Raw genomic sequence first — 21,639 nt, forward strand, 5'->3', positions numbered from 1 at the left:
TCCACCTACTGGAGTAGCCAAAATATGTGTGGTAACAGGCTGTTTTGATAAGAATATAGGATTGTAGGCACTCTCAACCACTGTTTTTGGAGATACAAAATAGTAAAACCCTATGGAAAGTACTATCTGTCAACACTACAAATATATATAAGTTAACCCTTGAACAACATAGGTTGGAACTGTGAGGGTTCACTTAAACGTAGATTTTTTTCGATCAAACTCTTATGGAAAATACAGTATTTGCAACATGCAAAACCCACATATACAGAGGGCCAAGCTTCTGCATACATAGTTTTACCAGGTCAATCGAGGGACCTGAGTATGCGCAGATTTTGGTATACGTGGGCATCCTGGAACCAATCTCCAGCATATACTGAGGGACCACTGTACTCTTTAACCCAGCAACTTCACTTCTAATAACTTAGCCCCAGGTTATATTTGTACATGTTGAAATTATAGTTATACAAAGTTATTTAGCACAACACTGTACAAAATAGCAGAAGGCAGGCTATCTAAAATGTCCACCAATGGAGTAATTAGTTCAATAAATTATGGTATATCCATATGAGGATACTATGCCAATGTAAAACGCAATTGGGAAGAGGAGAAATGAGGCCTCAACATTTACTCAGAGTCTTTAAGATCCAGCAGACTGCCATCATAAGAAAAGAGCACAAGATTCTATTTCATAAATATCTAAAAGCAGTAGTTATGGCTCCACATACACCACAAACAAACAAAAACCACAATTCAAAACCATGTATACCATGCTAACATCTGTATAAAAAGGGGGGAAACATATATTTTTTATATTTACTTATATATACATAAAAATATCTCTAGAATTATACAGAAGGAAATAAAAGCTACGCAGCGTTCAGAGTGAGAAATCAACGAATGAGTAACAAGAGATGGAAGGGAGATACTTTTCATTAAATACTTTTTATGCTTTTTGATTTCTGAATATAAATACATTATCTATTTTATTAAGGTGAAATTTGATTTGTATTTGAGGGTGAAATTCTGTAAACAGCAGCATTATATAAACACTATGTAATATTTTGACAAAGGTAACGCCAACCAAAAAATTGTTTAAGCTGAAAATATCTGTTCATGCAACCACTGAGCTTACTCTACTTTGGTATGGAGTAAGTGTATTTAAGATGGCTCAACTGAGTTTCCAAAATTATAAACCAGATTATGAACTTCAATTGTACTAGAACACATTCAATTTCTAAAATTAATATTTCTGGTTATCAAGCAGCTGTTTTTATAATAAATAGTTCAACCTATTCAGAAATAATATATAAGCACATTTTTAAAACCACAGTATGTATGACTTTGCTGATTAAGCTAAAAAGCTAAGCCAAGAACCCAATTGTTCTACAACTGACCGGAATTACTTTCCATAAATTGGCTAACATACAAAGCCTTTCATAAAAGGCTGAGAATTATAGTGTTTTGCAACATAAAGTAAGTTTCTCATTTCAGAGACTTTCCCAAGGTAGTGCCATTCACAAAAGATGAGTTTACTGAACTGAAATGTTTTGTTTCTAGTGCACCGTCTTTTCTACTACATCATATTTCTTTCCACAACAGCTTATCTCTTAAGGATGTAAGGGCAACATTCTCAGGGCTGTTTTAGAACCCAGAAAGTCCTTTTATAGATAAAAATAAATCTCAGAGAGCCGGGCGCGGTGGCTCACACCTGTAATCCCAGTGACGAGGCGGGTGGATCACGAGGTCAGGAGATCAAGACCATCCTGGCTAACACGGTGAAACCCTGTCTCTCTTAAAAATACAAAAAATTAGCCAGGCGTGGCGGCGGGCGCCTATAGTCCCAGCTACTTGGGAGGCTGAGGCAGGAGAATGGCGTGAACCCGGGAGCTGGAGCTTGCAGTGAGCCGAAATCGCATCACTGCACTCCAGCCTAGGCGACACAGCGAGACTCCATCTCAAAAATAAATAAATAAATAAATAATAAATCTCAGAGAGACAAGACAACTCTTCATGACTTTATAAAAGATATACGTTGTGATGGGCAACTCTAATAATAAAATATTAGCAAAACCACTATAGTACCATTCAAACTATGTCTGGAACTCTGCAATCACAACATTAATAAAATACATTGCTATACACATTACAGATAAACCAAAACTTAACTTAAAAAGGAAGGATCATGACTTTTATTCTACATAAATTTTATCTGTTTCATGCTTGTATTTCTTGACTTTAATTTCTTTAATCTCTCATAATTATTTTTACCATTAACCCCACAGGGTATCAATGATAGTTCCATTTTTCTTGAAACGGGATTCAAGCAAAAAAAAAAAAAATTACAGTTCCAGAAGGATTTTTTTATGGAACAAAATATTATAGTATCATTTCCCACATTTCATTTAACTGAACACTGAATTGCTACCAAACTCCAAAACAAGGACAAACTAGAAGGGTCCAAATGTCTCTAAAAGTATTTCTTATTGTTTATATTTCATCATATTAAAATCTAAAATGTTTTCTTCTGTCTTCCAGTTTTATCCAGTAAAATAAATCCAATACTGCCTACTTTCTTGTAGCCTTAATAATTCATGTGCAATGGTAAGACAAAACTATCAACAAGATTCATAAGCACTCATCAATAACTGTATCACTATCATCTTAATGAAAATGAACTTCATTTTACCCAAATCCAAAAATATATTAAGACATAAATCAGACTGCTCACTATAAGATCAGAAAACGTGATGTAGACACTCACCTACATAATGCATATTAAGAGCCAAATACTTATACTGGAAAAGAGGGTTATTACTAAGGCTACTTCTTTGGATCTGCTGGAAAAAGGAGCTGACATCCCATCTGTACAGGACATCCAACAGCATGATGCTTGGCACCCTCAGGGCCACATTTAACACTGCCTCCAGTTTCTCCTTTGCAGCCATGTTTTCTTTTTTTCTTTTTTTTTTCTTGGAGAAGACCTAAAATTCAGAAGACACAACATATAAAAATAAAAAGTCAACACAAATAGCTGTTAGATATCCTTTTATGAATCTAATAGGTTGTCACATACTGTACAAAACTATGTGAGAATGCATAATACTACTTCTCAGCCACATCTACTATTTTTAGATAGTCATGAAATAACCTCTGTATTGTGTTTTCACATTGACCCATTCAGTTCTGCCCAATCTTATAATTCTGATTAAATGTACTGGCCTCAAAACTAATATTTTAAAAGGCCACTAACTCCAAGTCTAGGAACAAAACACTCTGTAAGACTACTGTAACTTGTATACAATTAACTTGAAAAATTCACTCACTCCAGTAAAACTCCGATTTATGTAGCTCGTAAAAGGGTGAATTTTGAATATTTACGCTATGAAAAAGCCTAAGAAACTCAATAAAAACTTGATGACTGCACGTTTAGTTTGCAGCATCTTGTACTCTATGCTTTTCCTTATTCACCTGCAATCAAAATTGAAGGGATAAATTTACAATCCAGAGAACTCATGATGTAGATACAGGTAGAGGAAACATTATTTACAGTATCATTTCCTTGAATCTTTAAAGTTAAATATGGTCTAAAAATCCCATAATCTGCCTTTAAAGTGTTCATCAAAATCTTCCCTTGATATATAGATAACCAGGCACAGCACATGGAAGAAGCCAGGCATTGAGTCTGCAGCCCCTGTCTCTGCATACACCTTGATAAGTAGTGAGAGGGGGGAAAAAAAAGGAGGAAATGAAAGGCAGTTATCAGGACAATTTACTATTTAAAGGGACAATTCAATGCCATACTGCTTATTATGGTAGAGCTTCAAATTAATCCAAAAAAATACAAAATAGGGCAGACAAGGCGGGGCACAGTGGCTCACGCCTGTAATCCCAGCACTTTGGGAAGCTGAAGCAGGCGGATCACGAGGTCAGGAGTTCGAGATCAGCCTGGTCAATATGGTGAAACCCTGTCTCTACTAAAAATACAAAAATTAGCCAGGGATGGTGGCGCACACCTGTAGTCCCAGCTACTCAGGAGGCTGGGGTAGAACAGTTGCTTGAACCCGGGATGCGGAGGTTGCAGTGAGCAGAGATCATGATACTGCACTCCAGCCTAGGCGACTGAGCTAGACTCCGTCTCAAAAAAAAAAAAGGGCAAACAAAAGTAGGTAAAGAATAATTTAAAGAGTAAAGATAATTCTGGATTGTTGGCTCTGACAATATCCTTTTAAGAATTTTGCTGAGAAAGCTAAACACATTTCCAGCTTTGGCAGTAATTTCAGACATGACAGGACAAATGAAAACATTTATTTCTGCAGGAAATTATAGTGACAGATTGCTATGCTATGGTTAAATATTTGTCAGTATTTCCATCTTACCCTCCAATTTTCATAACTTCCTAGTTCAGATAGTTAAAAAGCTAAAGGCAACCTCACTTGGCACACTATTAATAAAAGCTTTTCAATAATCATGTCAACCATTCCCATAACCCAAATATTTTATATATATAGCTACCAATAATATAGACTTAACATTTTTATAGATAAGTACTGCAATTCTGATTATTTCACATGAACAAGATCATTTTCATAATTTTCCTACGTAAGAAAAAATATTATTGTGAAAATCAAAACTAAATATAATGTCCTAAGGGGGAAAAATGCACTGAAAAATAAAATCTCTAATCTTTAACATTTATTGCAAACCACATCACTGAGGAATCTAAATTTCTCAAAGCCCATGATATAATTATTATTTTTTAATCCCAGGAAAAAATACACCAAAATATTCACAGAAATTGTTGGTAAAGAGTTTAATGCATTTTAATGTGTATAAGCCATCTAGATAACTTCAGGAATCACATTGGAAATACTTACTTTAGTGAGCAAACTGATAACCCAACACCCTCTTGGGAATTTATTTCAAAGTAACATGAATAGATTTTCTCACAAACCATCACCCACCATGTGAAAATCACCACGTACTGAGATGACAGTATTACTGACAGTCTTTATACTGCAATCGAAAAGTAACTATTTTTCTATATTCTGGAATCCAATATACATCATTACCTCTGTTTTTATAAGTAACAAGGGGGGAGGAGCTATTACTGATTTAACACTCGTAGCCCATATTTATTTCATTTGATTTGGAACCTTTCTCTTTATTCAATGCTTTGCTATTTTAAAATGTGCCCATTTTCACCATTTATTGTGGCTCCTAAACAGGTAAGAAGAAAATTTAAACTAAACAAATAACTAATCCTGCTTTAGAAATCAAGGTCTGCTGGGAAAAAAACCTCTCTAATCCGTACAGAGGATCATCTCTATTACAAAAGTCCATTAGCAGAATGGTACATGTTCCCTCTTTATTTCCACCCACCACTCCTGCCTAACAAATATAGTAAGAAACAGAAAACAGGACATATTTCTATTTCCATAAAGAGAAAATACTGGGTTCTGAAAGCTGTCAATAAAGAATAATATCCAAGATCCCCAACTCTACTACATAGTCAACTCGAGACTGAAATGTTTTTAACAAGGACTTTGGATGGAATTAAGTATGTCCATTTAACAATGAATCTATTGCTTACTAAATGTTTCGTTTATTTCTATACGTGAATGTTATTTTAGCAAGTCAGTGGCAAGCTGGTCATGTATAAGGGCACTGAAGAAACAAATTTAATACATGGAAAATCAAAGAAAAAAACTCCAAAACCTTATCACTTTGAAACTTTGTAAAAGAGTGCATGATAGTTACCATCACAAATAGGTACTTTACACACTTTAGCACCACACACTAAACCAACATCAAAACAAAACTGTAAAATATTCGTCTTCTTTGCAAGTACTTGCAATTACTCATATCACTGTATCATACAAACACGAAGTAAAATGGAGCCTTCTCTCCTGATCTGGAGAATACCTTTATAATGTTATCCAATTTATCTTGTTCCAGATTTACTGTCAGACAGGACTAATCAGCACATTCTAAAGTACAGGGGAGCTCAATATTCTCTTAAAAACAAAATAATACCAAATAATCCTAGAAAATAAGCAGGAGAGCTAAAAACAGAAAAAACCGAAAGGTTTAACACACCCAAAGCCAAATATATAAACTTCCTATACTGTTTTATCTTCCATGCAAGATTTTAAAATTTCCTCCTTGAACTTTGAAAGGAAAGTAATACTTCAACATGATGTCTCCGCAGGTAACATAAACTAAATGTGACTCAAACTTAAAGATGTTTTACACAGTAAAACCGCCAAAACCAAAAAAAAAAAAAAAGCCTTTCTTTCCAAAAACCACAAGAGAGGTTCAACAAATGCTAACCAAAAAGGGAACCTCAACGAGTTCATTAAATGACTTTCTCAGGCTTCGAAGCAGCAATCGGTACTTATGAAAACAGTAATGTCTTGTAGAAGTATAATGTTGTGCGATTTACCATTCAAATTTTGGGGTTAAAAAACACAGGAGGCTTCACTCCACACTTTCCTGAAAATATGGGATTTTAGTTTTGAATACGAAGACAACATACAAATCGTCCTGAATAAGAAAAATGTAGGTTTTTAAAGTCACAGCTAATCTCTGAAGAACTGTGTCAAATAAGAGAAATGAAAAATGAGTTTTTCATTTCTCTTATTTGACACAGTTCTTCAAAAAAAAAAAAACAAAAAACAAACAAAAAAAAACCTCACACCTCCGAAACTCTTTTTTTAAAAAGACAAAGAAAAAACAAGAATGACACGTGACCCAACTTAAAACTATTCAGTACAATACTTCTACACCTTCCCCCAAAACAGAAAAACAAAAATCATCATCCACCATTATCTCCTTTCTTTCTCCCAACCAGTTAAAAAAAATTCTACCATCAACTAAAACTGATCTTAAGAAAAGCAAATTTTCGGGCTGTCCATCTGTTAGGATGGTAGGCCTCATTGAAAACGTTGAGAGCACAGAGCTAGAGCCTAAAATTCTAAGTAAAAGCCCAGAACTGAGATATCAGGAAACAGAACGCATTTCTTACATAAGCAATGGCACATGTTTTAAATATAGCTGGTCCTCCCCACTCCCACTCGTTGCTAGCTAACTTTGTATGTACCTGATCTCCACATAAACTACTAGCAATTCTGTGGTTTCTAATCATCTCCAAAACCGCAAAGACACGGAGTCCATTCTGAATACAAAGGCCATCTTTCAACTTAAGGAACAGAGAGAGGAAATAAAACTGCTACCTCTGCCATTGGGCGCTCAGCCTGGGTCACGACTGCAGCACCGACAGCTCATTCTTTTGGGCATGATTCAAGATTCAGTAAAACTGCACACTTCGTATTTTAAAAAATAAAAAGACACACAGCCCTCTCCTTCCCTTTCAGACTAGTTTCCTGTTTACTGCAGACTGCGACGCAAAGCCATCCATTAATCTTTGATGCCTGCTCACTGCACAGGCCCCTTCCTCTCTCCCCGCACCTCCTCCCACCACGCCTGCTGATCTCAGATGCGTTTGAACTACAGTAACCCCAACCCAGCTCGCGGCAAGCAGGCAGCGCAGCGGCAGCAGCAGCAAGCGGGCCGCCGCCGCGGGGCTAAGAGATTACGTTCAGCAAAAACTCTGCCAGGAAAGAGGCTCGGGAGCTCCCCTCCTATCTCGCCAACGGTGCTGACTGTGTCGCGCCACGCCACGTACCAAAAGGCTCGCGAAGAAAAACGCGGGCGAAGTTCAGCATCCCCGAACAGAAAGCGAACTCATTCCAGAAGGGGGGTTAACGGGTCTGAGGGTCCTCGGGTAGGGAAAGCAGAACTGGAGGGAGAGGACAGAAGGGATGGCAGCGAGAGAGGAAACCACGGGGACAAAAAAGAAGGGATGAGCAGCCCTCTTACTATAAAAAGGGACTGATGGACGGGATGCAGAGCAATGGGTTCCCCCTCGAAGAATGGATTGGCAGGCCCTTCCGCACCCCCAGACAACCTCGCACCACCTGAAAGCGGGGAGCTTGAGTTTGGGGCTGCGTAGATCAAAGAAGGGTAAGACGAAGAGAAAGAGGGAGGGGAGGCTGGAAGCAAAGTGAACAAAGAGGCAAAAGAGGCAAAATTGGAAATGGAAACGAGAAAGGGAGCTGGAAAGGGGCCGCTCTGGAAGGCTCTTGAAAAAGGCCTAGAAATGGGATGCTGGGGAAGCAAAGGGGGAGAGCCCCGAGGAAGGGCATCTCAGGAATGTAAGGGACCTCTCCAGCCCTGGAAAGAGGAAGGGATGGGAGGGCGGGGAGGCGGCGGCCGAGGCCCAGGAGCTGGAGCAGAGGGGGCTTCGCGCGGGGCCCGGGAGGGGAGACCAGGGTCGGAGGAAGGCGAGGACGGCGGAAGAGGCTGGAGGAGGGGAGGGAAGGGTGCTACAGGTGAAGAGGGGATGTGGACTCCTCCGAGGCTAGGGAGAAGAGGGAAGTGAAGCGAGATAAAAAGAAAGGAGCGAACAGGGAGAAGAGGAAGGAGCCTGCGACGCGATGGGGGAGGGGAGGGAGGCCGTGGGAAGCGGCCGGGGGGCGCGGGGATGGGAAGGGGCCGGGCGGGCGGCGTGGTCACCTCAGGCTGCGGACTCCCTCCCTGGGGAGCGGTGCTGCCGGCGGGCGGGCTCCGCAACTCCCCGGCTCTCTCGCCCGCCCTCCCGTTCTCCTCGGGCGGCGGCGGCGGGGGCCGGGACGGCTCGGCTCACAGCGGCGGCTCTTCTGCGCCGGGCCTCGGATGCTGCTTCTGGGGAGGCGGAGGCAGCGGCAGCGGCAGCGGCCCGGCCCGTACGGTCACCATCGTCCGCTGCACTAGGCGCTCGCGGGCCGAGCCCCTCAGCAGCCGGCGGCGGCGGCGGCCATGGCCTCCTGCGTTCGCTCCTCCCGCCCCCGGCGCTCTGCGGCGGCCGCGGCCCGGCTTCCGCACTCTGCGCCTGCGCGCGGCCCCGCCAGCGCGGCGCGCCCCTCCCCCGCCCCTCCCGCGCGCGCCCGCGCTCACTCACAATCGCGCCCGCGGAGTGCTTTCCGCACCGCCTCCGGTGCGTGGGCGGGAGACATAAGCCTCGCCAAATTGGTACAGCCCGGCTCCGGCGGCTATGGAGAGGCGTCCCGCGGCGACACCTGTACGCGCACTGTGACACGCGCCATTCTGACACACGTGCTCTCTCACTCCCAGACACCACGGGCCGCACGCGCTCACACCCACACTCACCTGCAGGGACCACGTGGGAGAATTTGAAGGCCTGATCCTGTCCCGGTGCCTTCGCTGTAGCAACGATGCGAAAATTCGTTTTAACCCCGTCACTGACTGGACTGACTAGACTGTCAACCTCCTTGGCGTCTGGTATGGCTCAGCGGTGCTCAGCACCGAGTGCAGGCACTCAGACCCCTGCGGAGTCAGTGAGTGGATGAATGAATGTATTGGAACTGTTCCCTGAGTATCTGTAACAATTTTGATCCCATGGTTTGATACAAAGAATTTTATTGCAGTATGAAACCCGGTCTTGGCCTAAGATTCAAAACAGGTTAATGTATATTTTCCCCTCCCCAAAGTAGAGGAATTCCACTTTTTCTGTCTCTGTGCCAGTCTCTATCACAGATGCACAATCCTACCCTAATTTAAATGTCACCACCTTTTAGGGCAGGAACTGTTCCCCACAATACATAGCCTGAAGCATATTGTGTGTTTACACAACGACAGTCTTCTGGGCTTGACAAAACTTATCATACCCCTGGGCTTGACAAGACTTCTCATTCCCCGTTTGTCTGCCACTGCCTCACCACGACCTTCTGCAACCCCCACTTCTATCTCCCCTGTCTTCCACCACCACCAGAACCCCTCCACTGTTTTTCGCTTTCTCTTTTCGTTAGTTCCTGGGGAGCCAGTTGCTATGAGAACCTAGCCTGGCCTTAGATGTTGAAAGAGCCAGTGGAAGATACACACCCAGTGATGGGTAAGATGTTGCAACTATACAGGGTCATGCTGAAATTGTGAAGCCTCAACTTCTTCATGTGCAAGAGAAATTAATGTACTGTAATCTCGATGTCTGTGTTGAGGACCCTCCTTGAAAATTCAAGTCTCTGGCCTCTGTTCTTTGAATGGTAAACCCCCAATTCTGAACACTCTTGTATCTTGCTAAAATTGTGAAAGCCAGCTCTGTATTTAGAAAATGCAACCCCTGGAGGTATCAGTCAACCAATCTCAGAGTAACTTGCCTTCCATTAGTTTGAAAGCTCTATAGGAATTCAAGTGTTTAAAATGTGTGGGAATTGTGTACATAACTCACTATAACCACCTTTCATCCAGGTGCCTCAGACTACTTCACCATAGTCATTAAGCCTGTTACATACCAGGGAGGCACTTCGTGAGTCTCTTTATCTAGCCTAGTAAGTAAAAAAAGTACAGAGGCCACATGAATAACGACTGGAATAGGAAATGGACCAAGATAGCAAGACCTTATCCCTTGATCCCCTCCCTGTTTTAAAAACTTTGCATCTGACTGAGTCAAGAAAACCTAAGGCCAGAAACAGATTACAAAGAAGTCAAAATGAACATAACACTAAATTCTAACTTGATTTGTTATTCTTGTATAAATGGCAGAATCCTGAAAATGTGATTCTTACAAGAAGTATGGTTGCTGGATTTGCGTGGTTTTTTGTTTGTTTGTTTGTTTTTGAGATGGGAGTTTCACTCTTGTTGCCCAGGCTGGAGTGCAGTGGTGTGATCTTGGCTCACCACAACCTCCGCCTCCTGGGTTCAAGCAGTTCTCCTGCCTCAGCCTCCCGAGTAGCTGGGATTACAGCCATGTGCCACCACACCGGGCTAATTTTGTGTTTTTACTAGAGATGGGGTTTCTCCATGTTGATCAGGCTGGTCTCTAACTGGATTTGTGTTTTAAATGGAGGAGAGGCCTACTTCAGCTCTTACCTTTCCTTTTTTTAAAGTGGGGGAAATGGCTTCAAAGCCCTGTAACCCTCACTATGAGTATTCTGGACTTGTAAAAGCAGGAAGAAGTCACATGTCTTTTTACCTTTTAACTTAATAGCAGCTGCCTGTAAATGCTGAAGTTCAAAACAAGTAAAGAAAATTACTCTGGTAATGAAAGGGTTACTGCTATTATAGTGCTGCTAATCCAGTTATGGGAAAGCTCCACATTGCCAGAAGCAGGTAATCAAACAGAACTAAAAAGAAACGCAAAAGAAAAAAGACGTGGGGGTGGGCCGGGTGAAGAGAGGGCAGCTCAAATAAAAGAGCTCAATCAAGTGTAGAGGAAGTACTTTCTAGAGGCACCCAAACCCACCCGAATCAGGAAAAGCCAGGAGCTAAATTTGTCATTAAGCACCTGGAAGAAAATGTCTAAATACCACAGCTTGGTCATAAAAGGAACTTGCCCAGGGTGCTAGAAGGAAAGAAGTGGTGTGTTTATAACTGCCCAATGGCAGACTATTCAGGAATCGAAAGGTTATCTTCCTTCCTGTCTAAATGCATCCAACATTGAGGAGGAAGTCAGCACAAAGTTTGAAAGAGTGCATATATGTTCCAGTTCTAGCCATTCCAAAAGGCTCGCTCCTGAATTCCTGATACAGCCAACTATTGCTAATAGTCACATAGAAATTGTCTTCTGTTGCAAATCCGCAGACAACTGATGGCCAGTTTATTATGCACTGCCTTCTAAATCTAGAGAATATCATATAACAGATTTCACATGATGGGGCCAAAATCCAAAGAACCATGGATAGCCAACACTGGGAGTATGAGGGAGAATTTTCATGTCTTCATTTATTCACACACTTTTTTGTTCCTAATGTTTTCTGGGCACTTTGAGGTTTTCTTTATCCAATTCAAACAACCAGATATTCAAAGATATCTAATTCAATAATCAACTTCCTAATTAGAAGAGTCTAGATAATATATAGAAGCCATTCAACCTGGCTACCCTCCTGGTTTGATTTTGAGAGCCAACTCTACAAGGAAAACTATAGTTTTGTTAGGCAACATTATGCAGTAAAGGGAGGTTCACTCTATTTTTCATGTATATATGTGTGTGTGTATATATATATACACACAGCTTATTTGACATATAATCCACCTGTTTAAAAGTGTACAACTCAGTGGTTTTTAGTATATTTGCAGAGTTGTATAACCATCACCACAATCAATTTCAGAACATTTCATCATAACCTCCCGCTGGGGAAAAGAAAACCCATATCCATTAAAAGTTACTTACCTTCTTGTCCCAGCCCTAAGCAATCATTAATCGTTCTGCAATCACTAATCTTTCTGTCAGATTTGCATGTTCTGGACATGTCATATAAAGGGGATTATACAATATGTAGTATTTTGTGTCTGGTTTATTTTACTTAACATAATCTTTTAGGTCCATGCATGTGTAGCATGTATTGGTACTTAATTTTCTTTTCTTGCCAGATAAAATTCCATTGTATAGATAGATATATCATGTTTTGTTTATTCATTCATGAGTTGATGGACACTTGAGTTATTTCCACTTTTTGACGTTTATGAGTAATGCTGTTACGAACATTCATGTACAAGTTGTTGTGTGGACACGTTTTCATTTGTCCTGGTAGAATTGCTGGGTCACATGGTAACTCTATGGTTTCGCTTTTTGAGGAACTGCCAAATAGTCTTCCAAAGCAGCTGCATCGTTTTACGTTCCCACCAGCAGTATATGAGGAGAGATTTACTCTTCCATTCAGATGCCTCCTATCTGTTAACTATGGGACCCTGTGCCAAGTGTATGTAACTTAAGAACACCTCCATTTATTGTCTGTAAAATAGGGATGGTGATAGTATCTACTTCGCAGGGTTGTTGTGAAAAATAAATGAAATGATGTGTGCTAAAATTCTTTGTACCTCAATATTATGTATGCAATATTCAGATAAGGCTTACAGCTCTTACACTGTGACCAGGTCCTGGATTCTTTTTATGTCTCACATTCTCTTTCTTGTGTTGGCTAAATCTTCCATTGGTTCTTTCTTTTTGTATCCCAGATAGCTGCCAGTAAATCCCTGGGATTACAGGTTTCCTTTTTTAGGTCTAGCAGGAAAGAGAAACTTTGCTCTTCTCATGGTTCAATCAAAACCTCTGGTGTTTAGTCTTACCCCTGATTGGCCCAATGTGGCTCAATCAAAACCTATGGTGTTTAATCTTACCTTCTGTACTATGAGGTACAAAGTCCTCAAGAGTTTCCCCTCCTTTTTTTTTTTTCCGAGACAGGGTCAAGCAGTCCTCCCACCTCAGCCTCCTGAGCAGCTAAGACTACAGGCATACGCCACCGCACCAGCTAATTTTCGTGTTGAGACAAGGTATTGCCATGTTGCCCAGGCTGGTCTGGGCTCAAGTGATCCACCCACCTCAGCCTCCCAAAGTGCTGGGATTACAGGCATGAACCACAGCACCTGGCCTAGTTCCCTTCCTTCTGTCTGTAGTATTTGGTTGTCAACTTTTATTATTCTCTAATAGGGTGATAAAGATTAAATTGTAACTTTATATTAACACTAAGTGATTCATACTCATAGCTGGTGCTGAATAAACACTTTTCGTGGATAATTGAAAACAGCAATAGAACTTATATTGTTTTAACACCAAAATAAATTTATTTCTTTCTCCCTGGTACGGAACTAATACCTGAGACTATAAGAAGAGAAAGCATAGAAATAAGTCAGCTTTTTTGTTTGTTTGGAATTTTCAGATTTTTCTGAAAACATTTTTTATTTCCCCAACATTTTAAGAGTTTCAAACATAAAGAATTAAAAGAATATTTTAATGATCACCCATATGCATACAATCTAGATTCAACAATTGGTAATTTTTGCATGTTTTGTTTACCTATGTGTGTGTGTCTTTTGCTAAGCTATTTTAGAGAGCCACAGACATCAACACAATTCACTCCTAAATACTCCAACCTGCTGCTTCTAAAACTTTTACCAATTACCATTACCGTACCTAAGAAAATGGAGTATAGTTCTCTAAATCCTCTACTGCCCAGTCAATACACAGATTTTCTCAGTTCACCTCAAAATATCTCTAAAGAAGATCCAATCTGACAAGCCAGCTTTGCTTTTCATCAATCTGAGCACCTGTGATTGTTTAGAATCACTAACATTGGCAGAAAAAAAATTGCATTTTTGCTGTTGTTCTCAGATTTTAGCTCAACTGGTACCTCTGTTCTACTCAGCTACTTTCTTTGCCTTGGTTCTGATTAAGCCTGAGGTAGGGAGTAGTGCAAAATTGTGTGTTGTTGTTTATGTGTGATGATATTCAATTAAATAAAATGGACATTGATTGTCATAGACATTTGTTAGCTACCTCCTCACTATTCTTCTTCTCCTGTTCTTCTTTCAAATACCAACTTGAACCTTGAATAAACAGATGGTCTGTTGGCCACTGACCAGGAATGGGATCCACCAGTTTATCCTTTCTCCCTTAGTGCTTAGTCCAGGGAAGGACCCGTGAGCCACATTGGGCCAATCAGGGGTAAGACTAAATACAAGAGGTTTTGATTGAACTATGGGAAGAACAAAGTTTTTCTTTCCTGCTGGACCTAAAAAAGGAAACCTGTAATCCCAGGGATTTACTGGCAGTTATCTGGGATACAAAAGGAAAGAACCAATGGAAGATTTAGCCAACACAAGAAAGAGAACCTGAGACATAAAAAGAACCCAACACCTGGTCACATTGTATGAGCTCTAAGCCTTATCTGAAGCCGGCATGCCCACCCCCTCACTCTTTAATTGATATTACCCAATAGGTTACCTTTTTTGGCCTAAGCCAATTTGGGTTGTGTTTTCTATTATTTACAGTTAAGGGTCACAAGGCATTCAATCCTTATAATTTGCTTGTCACCCATCCCTGGGTATAATATGCTGCTATGAATATAAGGAGGTAACTAATAATAATAATGTTAAGTACATAAAAACACAATTGTACAGCTCCACATACTCTTATGAATACAACCATTTAACCACTGTCCAGAAATATAAGCTTGTCCACACCCCAGAAGATCCTCACATGCCCCTTCATTCACAGGTGTCTCACTAGCCCCAAAGGTAATCATTTTCCTGACTTTAGTCACTTTCTTTTCTTTCTTTGACCACCTAACTATGAATTCCTAAAAACTGTAGTCTAGTTCTGCCTGTTCTTGATTTTTTTCCTTTTCTTTTTTTTTTTTTTTTTGAGGCAGAGCCTCTCTCTGTTGCCTAGGCACAATCTCGGTTCACTGCAACCTCTGCCTACTAGGTTCACATGATTCTTCTGCTTCAGCTTCCTGAGTAGCTAGGATTACAGGCATGCACCACCATGCCCAGCTAATTTTTGTGTTTTTAGTAGAGACGGGGTTTCACCATGTTGGCCAGGCTGGCCTTGGACTCCTGACCTCAAATGACCCATCCACCTTGACCTCCCAAAGTGCTGGGATTACAGGCATGAGCCACCATGCCCAGCCTAGATATTCTTTTGTGACTAACATTCTTTTCTGCTTAACATTGTGAGATTCAATTATGTTCTCGTGAGGCTACAGTTATTTCATTTTCATTGCAGTATAGAATTCTGTCATATGAATAGAACATGATGTAATCATCCTGGTACTTACGAACATTGAATTTATGAACGTTAAAGTTTCAGTTTGGAACTACAGGTATGGTGAATCATGCTGCTATCAACATTTTTGCACTTGCCTTCCTGGTGACCACATGTACACATTTCTCTTGAATTGCTGGGCCACAGGGCTACCTATCTTCAACTTTCTTAGGTAACTCCAAACTGTTTTCCAAGGTGATTGCAGCACTTTACTTGCCTAACAGCAATCTGGTTCCTGTTGCCCTGTATCCCAGCCTATGATTGGTGGTGTCAGACCTTTTAATTTTAACCTTTCTAATGGGGTTTTTAACTTGCATTTTCCTAATTGCCAATAAGGTTAAGTACTTTTTCGTATTTGGGGGCCTTTTAAGATTTCCTTTTTGATGAATTGCTCAAGTCTTTTACCCAGTTTTCCCTTGGGTTGTCCTTTGCTTGTTGTTTTCTTTTGTAATTATTTTCATATTATGAATGCAAGTGTTCTGTCAATTATGTGTCAAGCAAAATGTTCTGTTATATGGCTTCCCTTTTTAGTCTCAAAATGATGTCTTTTGAGGAAGATTAATTTTTAGTTTAAATTTAATATTTTTTATGTGTAATGCTTGTTTTAAACCTGTTTTTTCTGTGCTCTACAGCACCATCTCTGTCATAAAGTGAGTGTGCATATCTGAATAGATCTGTTTCTGAACTTTCTATTCTATCCCACTGGTTTCTTTGTTTATCCTTGTGCTGACACCAAACTGTTCCAGTTACTCTAAGAAGTTGATATGTGGTAAAGCACATCTTCCTACTTAGTTTTCTTTGTTTTGTTTTGTTTTCGGGAGGTTCTTGGCTCTTTGCATTTCCATATCAATTTTGGAATCAGCTTGTTGAGTTTCCCAAGATCCTGCTGAAGTTTTTAGTTTCCACATACAAGTCTTACATATCTCTTATTGCATTAATTCCACCATACTTGGGGTTTTTTTTAATGCTACTGCTATTGGTAATTTACTTTTACTTTTTTTTTTTTTTGAAGAGAAGTCTCCCTCTTTCACCCAGACTGGAGCGCAGTGGCACAATCTTGGCTCACCATAACTTCCACCTCCCCAGGTTCAAGGGATTCTCCTGCCTCAGCCTCCTGAGTAGCTGGGATTACAGTTGCCCACTACCATGCACAGCTAATTTTTGTATTTTTGGTAGAGATAGGGTTTCACCATGTTATCCATGCTGGTCTCAAACTCCCGACCTCAAGTGATCCGCCCAACTCGGCCTCCCAAAGTGCTGGGATTACAGGTGTGAACCACCACACAGGCCGGAAATTTGCATTTTATTGTATGTTAGGCTTTCAGGATACAACAGTAAATCTCAAGAGTTTCTGACCCCAAGACCTTCCAATGTCTTGGAGCTGGGGCAGACATATAAATGATGTGGGTTGGTTATCACAGATATACAAAGTGGTGTGGGTTAGTTATCACAAATATGCAAAGTGGTGTGGGTTAGTTGTGATAGAGGTGAAACAATGTTACCATGAAAATGCAAATAGTGTGAAGTGGGTGGGATTAGCCCATTTGTGAGTTCTTGAGGTGGTGGGGAGAGACATTCTGAGTGTTGAAAAATACACAGGAGTCAGCTGACCGGGTGCAGTGACTCACGCCTATAATCCCAGCACTTTGGGAGGCCAAGGTGGGTGGATCACCTGAGGTCAGGAGTTCAAGACCAGCTTGACCACCAGGTGAAACCTTGTCTCTGCTGAAAATACAAAAAGTAGCTGGCCGTGGCCGGGCACGGTGGCTCATGCCTGTAATCCCAGCATTTTGGGAGGCCAAGGCGGTTGGATCACCTGCGGTCAGGAATTTGAGACCAGCCTGACCACCATGGCGAAACCCCATCTCTACTAAAAAAAATACAAATATTAGCCGGGCGTGGTGGCATGCACCTGTAGTCCCTCCCAACTACTCAGGACTCTGAGGTGGGACGATGACTTGAGCCCAGGAGGCAGAAGTTGCAGTGAGCCGAGATCATGCCACTGCATTCCAGCCTGGGCAAAAAAGCCAGACCCAGTCTCAAAAAAAGAAAAAACAAATCTTCAAACAACCCATGGAGAGTCAACAGCTTCTCACAATAGTTGATCAGTTATAAAAAGCCAGCTAGCTTCTACCAGTTAAGATATGAGTAGCAGTGGTGCCGATTGTTCAGATTCTATGAAATTACTGCTCCTATGTGTTATATATTCTATGATGTGAAGCAACCTGTGCACCCTGCAAACCAAGGTCCCTTCTAAATCAATGCATGGAGTAGTTTCATGGAGTAATAGGAGAATCGGTGATGTTATGGGTCCTCTTTTATCAATTATGTCACTTACTGGTGGATATCCATATACTCTTTTTAATAAACTGCTATATCTTAAAAAAAAAAAAAAAAAAAAAAAAAAAAAGATGTGCAACCAGAAGAGAAAGAATCAAGTTTAGGCACCTGCCAGATGCAGACAACCTGAAGACCACCAGCAACCTGCATTGCCTCAGCTGGCTTCTGCCCAAGTGCAGCTGCTGGTGCCTGGGGAGGATTTAAGTGGGGTAGAGAGAGCATAAGGTGACCACAGGCCCTCACAGGTGCAGAGAACTCTCACTTTTTGAATGGAGATTGAGGCATTTAATTAATATCTCGACACATTTCTAATTACCAAAGCCAGACTGATTTTTTACTTAAAGTGAGTAGGACTGCCCACTAATTAAGAATTCTTGATATCTGTCCAAGTTTCCATTGGAAGGCAGAGAAAAATTACTCCTTCTGAATACTTAAAGCGATAGTGAGTGATAAAATCAGATTGCATTTTGATTGCATCATGAATCTTGTTACTTCCAGAGTGTAAAGTTCATATAAGAAATGATACACAAAACAATTACGATTGGATCTCAGATTTACAGAGGGAATGGAGGGAAAGATGAGGTAAGCTGGGGCCAGTCCAGGAGTTAAGGAGGGATTTTTCATGCCATGCAAAGGAGTTTGGACTTTAACACGGAAATCAGGGAAATGCTGAGGAGTTCACTTAGGAGAGTAACATTTAGGGCATTTACTATGTTTTAGGTCCTGTACTAGGTGGTTTACGTGAATTATCACGTTTAATTATCATGAAAAACCTATGAAGTAGATAGTATAATTATTGCCATTCTGAAAATGAGAGAACTGAGGCATAGAGAGGTCAAGTAACTTGTCCAGAGTCACACAGTTAGCAGCAGCAGAACTCAGATACAACCCAGACTCGTCAGGGTTCTATGTGTATGTCCCCCATTATGCTGCACCTGCTTCCTGTCCCACTGATATGCCAGGATAGGTGATGAGTTTATTCAGAGTCTAGAACTCAAGCCCCACTGGTGTCTCCTTAGTAATGAATGAATGATTATTTTACCTGAAATGACTATACAAACAAAAGGCAATAACACTTCAGGAATCTTCCCTGTGAGTTTTCTTTGTTTTTATTTTTTGAGACAAAGGCTCACTTTGTTGCCCAGGCTGGAGTGGAGTGGCGTGATCTCTGCTCACTGCAACCTCTGCCTCCCAGGTTCAAGCGATTCTGCCTCAGCCTCCGGAGGAGCTGGAACTACAGGTGTGCGCCACCACTCTCAGCTAATTTTTGTATTTTTAGTAGAGATGGGGTTTCACCATGTTGGCCAGGCTGGTCTTGAACTCCTGACCTCAGGTGATCCACCTGACTCGGCCTCCCAAAGTGTTGGGATTACAGGCGTGGGCTACCGTGCCAGGCCCCTGTGAGTTTTCTTTGATGTCTGATATGGTTTGGCTGTGTCCCCACGCAAATCTCATCTTGAATTGTAGCTCCCATGATTCCCACATGGGAGGTAATTGAATCATGGGGGCAGGTTTTTCCCATGCTGTTCTCATGATAGTGAATAGGTCTCATGAGATCTGATGGTTTTATAAAGGGCAGTTCCCCTGTATACGGGCTCTTGCCTGCTGCGATGTAAGACATGCCTTTGCCCCTCCTTCACCTTCCGCCATGATTGTGAGGCTCCCCTAGCCATGTGGAACTGTGAGTCTATTAAACCTCTTTTTCTTTGTAAATTACCTAGTCTCAGGTATGTCTTTATTAGCAGCATGAGAACAGACTAATACAATGTCTCCACATTGTTTCACAAAATAAGAACGTTTGCTTTGAGTCATAGACTTCTGAGAAGAGTGCGGCTAATGAATAACTCTTTCTGAATAGGAAATGGAGGTGGCAGCTAGGAGAGTGCGGACTAGAGTTACTCTAACTGGGTTCAAAGCCTGGTTCTGCCTCTTACCAGCTGTGTGACCTTGGCCAAGGTACTCAACTTTTCTTTGCCTAATTTCCTATTTAATAACACCTACCTCGTAGGATTTTGTGGTTAGATGTGTCATTATACATATAAAGTACTTAGAACAATGCCTTGCACAAGGAAAGCAGCATTGCTATGGTCTGAACGTTTATGTTCCCCCAAAATTCATATGTTAAAATCTATTCTCCACTGCAATAGTATTAAGAGGTGGGGTCTCTGGGAGGTGACTAGGTCATGAGGGCTCTGTTCTCATAAATGGGATTAGAGGCTTGAGGGAGCTTGTTCGCCCCTTCTGTCATGTGAGGACACATAGAAAGCACTGTCATCAGGAACAGGCTGTCACCAGACAACCGTTGCTGCCTTGATCTTAGACTTGCCAACCTCTAGAACCGTGAGCAATACCTTTATATTGTTTATAAGTTACCTTATCTAAGACATGTTATAGCAGCCCAAACCAGGATAAGCACTTATTATCATCATTGTTATTATTATTACTTTTTGGCTTATCATGCTTATACCTTCACTATTCAAAGATACTAAAGATACTATCAGTCAATATTTACTGAACACATATTCATAGCATCTGTTAGATACTAGGTGCCATATAAGTGAATTAGAACACACAATTCCTGCAGATGCTAAGTGTGATGTAAATGAATGGGAACATAATTTCTCCCTTCAAGCCTCTTATGACCCAGTTAGATAGGTGGACCTACGTATGCTGCCGTGTTATAAAGCTGCTCGGTACATATTTTATCCCTTAATTGATTATAAACTCGTTCTGGCACAAGCCACAGTTTATTTCTTTTTGAATCCCTCACTCCTTCTCTCTTCCACTTAGAAGATTGTCTATAGTATGTCTTCAGCTAATTTGTCAACATCAACTTCCAAAAAACTCATTTTCTTTTTTTCCTTTTTTTTTTTTTTTTTGAAGACAGTCTCGCTTTGTCACCCAGGCTGGAGTGCAGGCTCGATCTTGACTCACTGCAACCTCCACCTCCCAGGCTCAAGCAATTCTCCTGTGTCAGCCTCCTGAGTAGCTAGGATTACAGGTATCCACCACTGCGCTCAGCTAATTTCTATAATTTTAGTAGAGATGGGGTTTTACCATGTTGGCCAAGCTGGTCTCAAACTCCTGACCTCAGGTGATCTGCCTGCCTACTAGGCCTCTCAAACTGCTGGGATTACAGGCATGAGGCACCGCACCTGGCCACAAAAACCTTATTTTCAATAATCTTCCTGCTGACCACTCCTATTAAGGTTCTGGTCCTGTTTTCATAGTGTCTTTACTAAAGTGTTCTTCTTAGCATCAAGTTTCCAATCCACTGACCCTACCAGCTCTTTACATCTTCCTCTTATGTCCTTCCATCTCTCTTCACCCACCATAGGTTCTATGTTGTGTCATTTAAATGTGCCACTTACAAGGATTCTTGGCTCTTTGTCTGCTCTGCACCTGCACCTGAGTGGCTAATAGTGCTGGATAAATCACACAACCAATCACAGATCTCAAATCTGAGCCTTCAGGCGCGCTCCACAATCCCACTGCATTGTCCTGATACATTTGTTTCCCACTCCCAGAGGGGCATGCTCTGCTTTCTTCTCAAACCTTCCACACCACCCATCCTCTCTCTTCCACTATTTTCAGCTCAGTGAGTAGCTGAGAAAATCGAAGTGATCCATCAAATCCCTTGTCTATCCACCATGAAATGACCAGACCGTAGCAATATTTTAGGCCTTCTTTCTTGTACCTTGGTA

General features: G+C 41.2%; 1 protein-coding gene and 1 long non-coding RNA gene across 9 annotated transcripts in view; one reads left to right on the forward strand and one right to left on the reverse strand.

Moving 5' to 3' along the window:
- Nucleotides 1–21,639, reverse strand: part of RNF145 (ring finger protein 145) — a 347,885-nt gene that overhangs the window by 42,550 nt on the left and 283,696 nt on the right. For 2 of the 8 annotated variants that reach the window (XM_077937402.1, XM_077937405.1), the window contains exons 1-4: nt 8,575–8,920; nt 7,685–7,798; nt 4,014–4,135; nt 2,762–2,981 (exon numbers count right to left, since the gene is read on the reverse strand). In XM_077937402.1, the coding sequence (XP_077793528.1) occupies nt 2,762–2,945 (184 nt within the window). In that variant the 5' untranslated portion in view covers nt 2,946–2,981; nt 4,014–4,135; nt 7,685–7,798; nt 8,575–8,920. The other 6 variants (XM_015141338.3, XM_077937404.1, XM_077937403.1 and 3 more) reach the window with 5 other exon arrangements.
- Nucleotides 7,729–12,860, forward strand: LOC144329593 (uncharacterized). The gene is made up of 2 exons (XR_013394986.1): nt 7,729–8,022; nt 9,172–12,860. It is a non-coding gene; the product is annotated as an uncharacterized LOC144329593 (long non-coding RNA).

Source organism: Macaca mulatta, chromosome 6 (genome assembly GCF_049350105.2).
Source record: "Macaca mulatta isolate MMU2019108-1 chromosome 6, T2T-MMU8v2.0, whole genome shotgun sequence".
Taxonomy (NCBI): Eukaryota; Metazoa; Chordata; class Mammalia; order Primates; family Cercopithecidae; genus Macaca; species Macaca mulatta.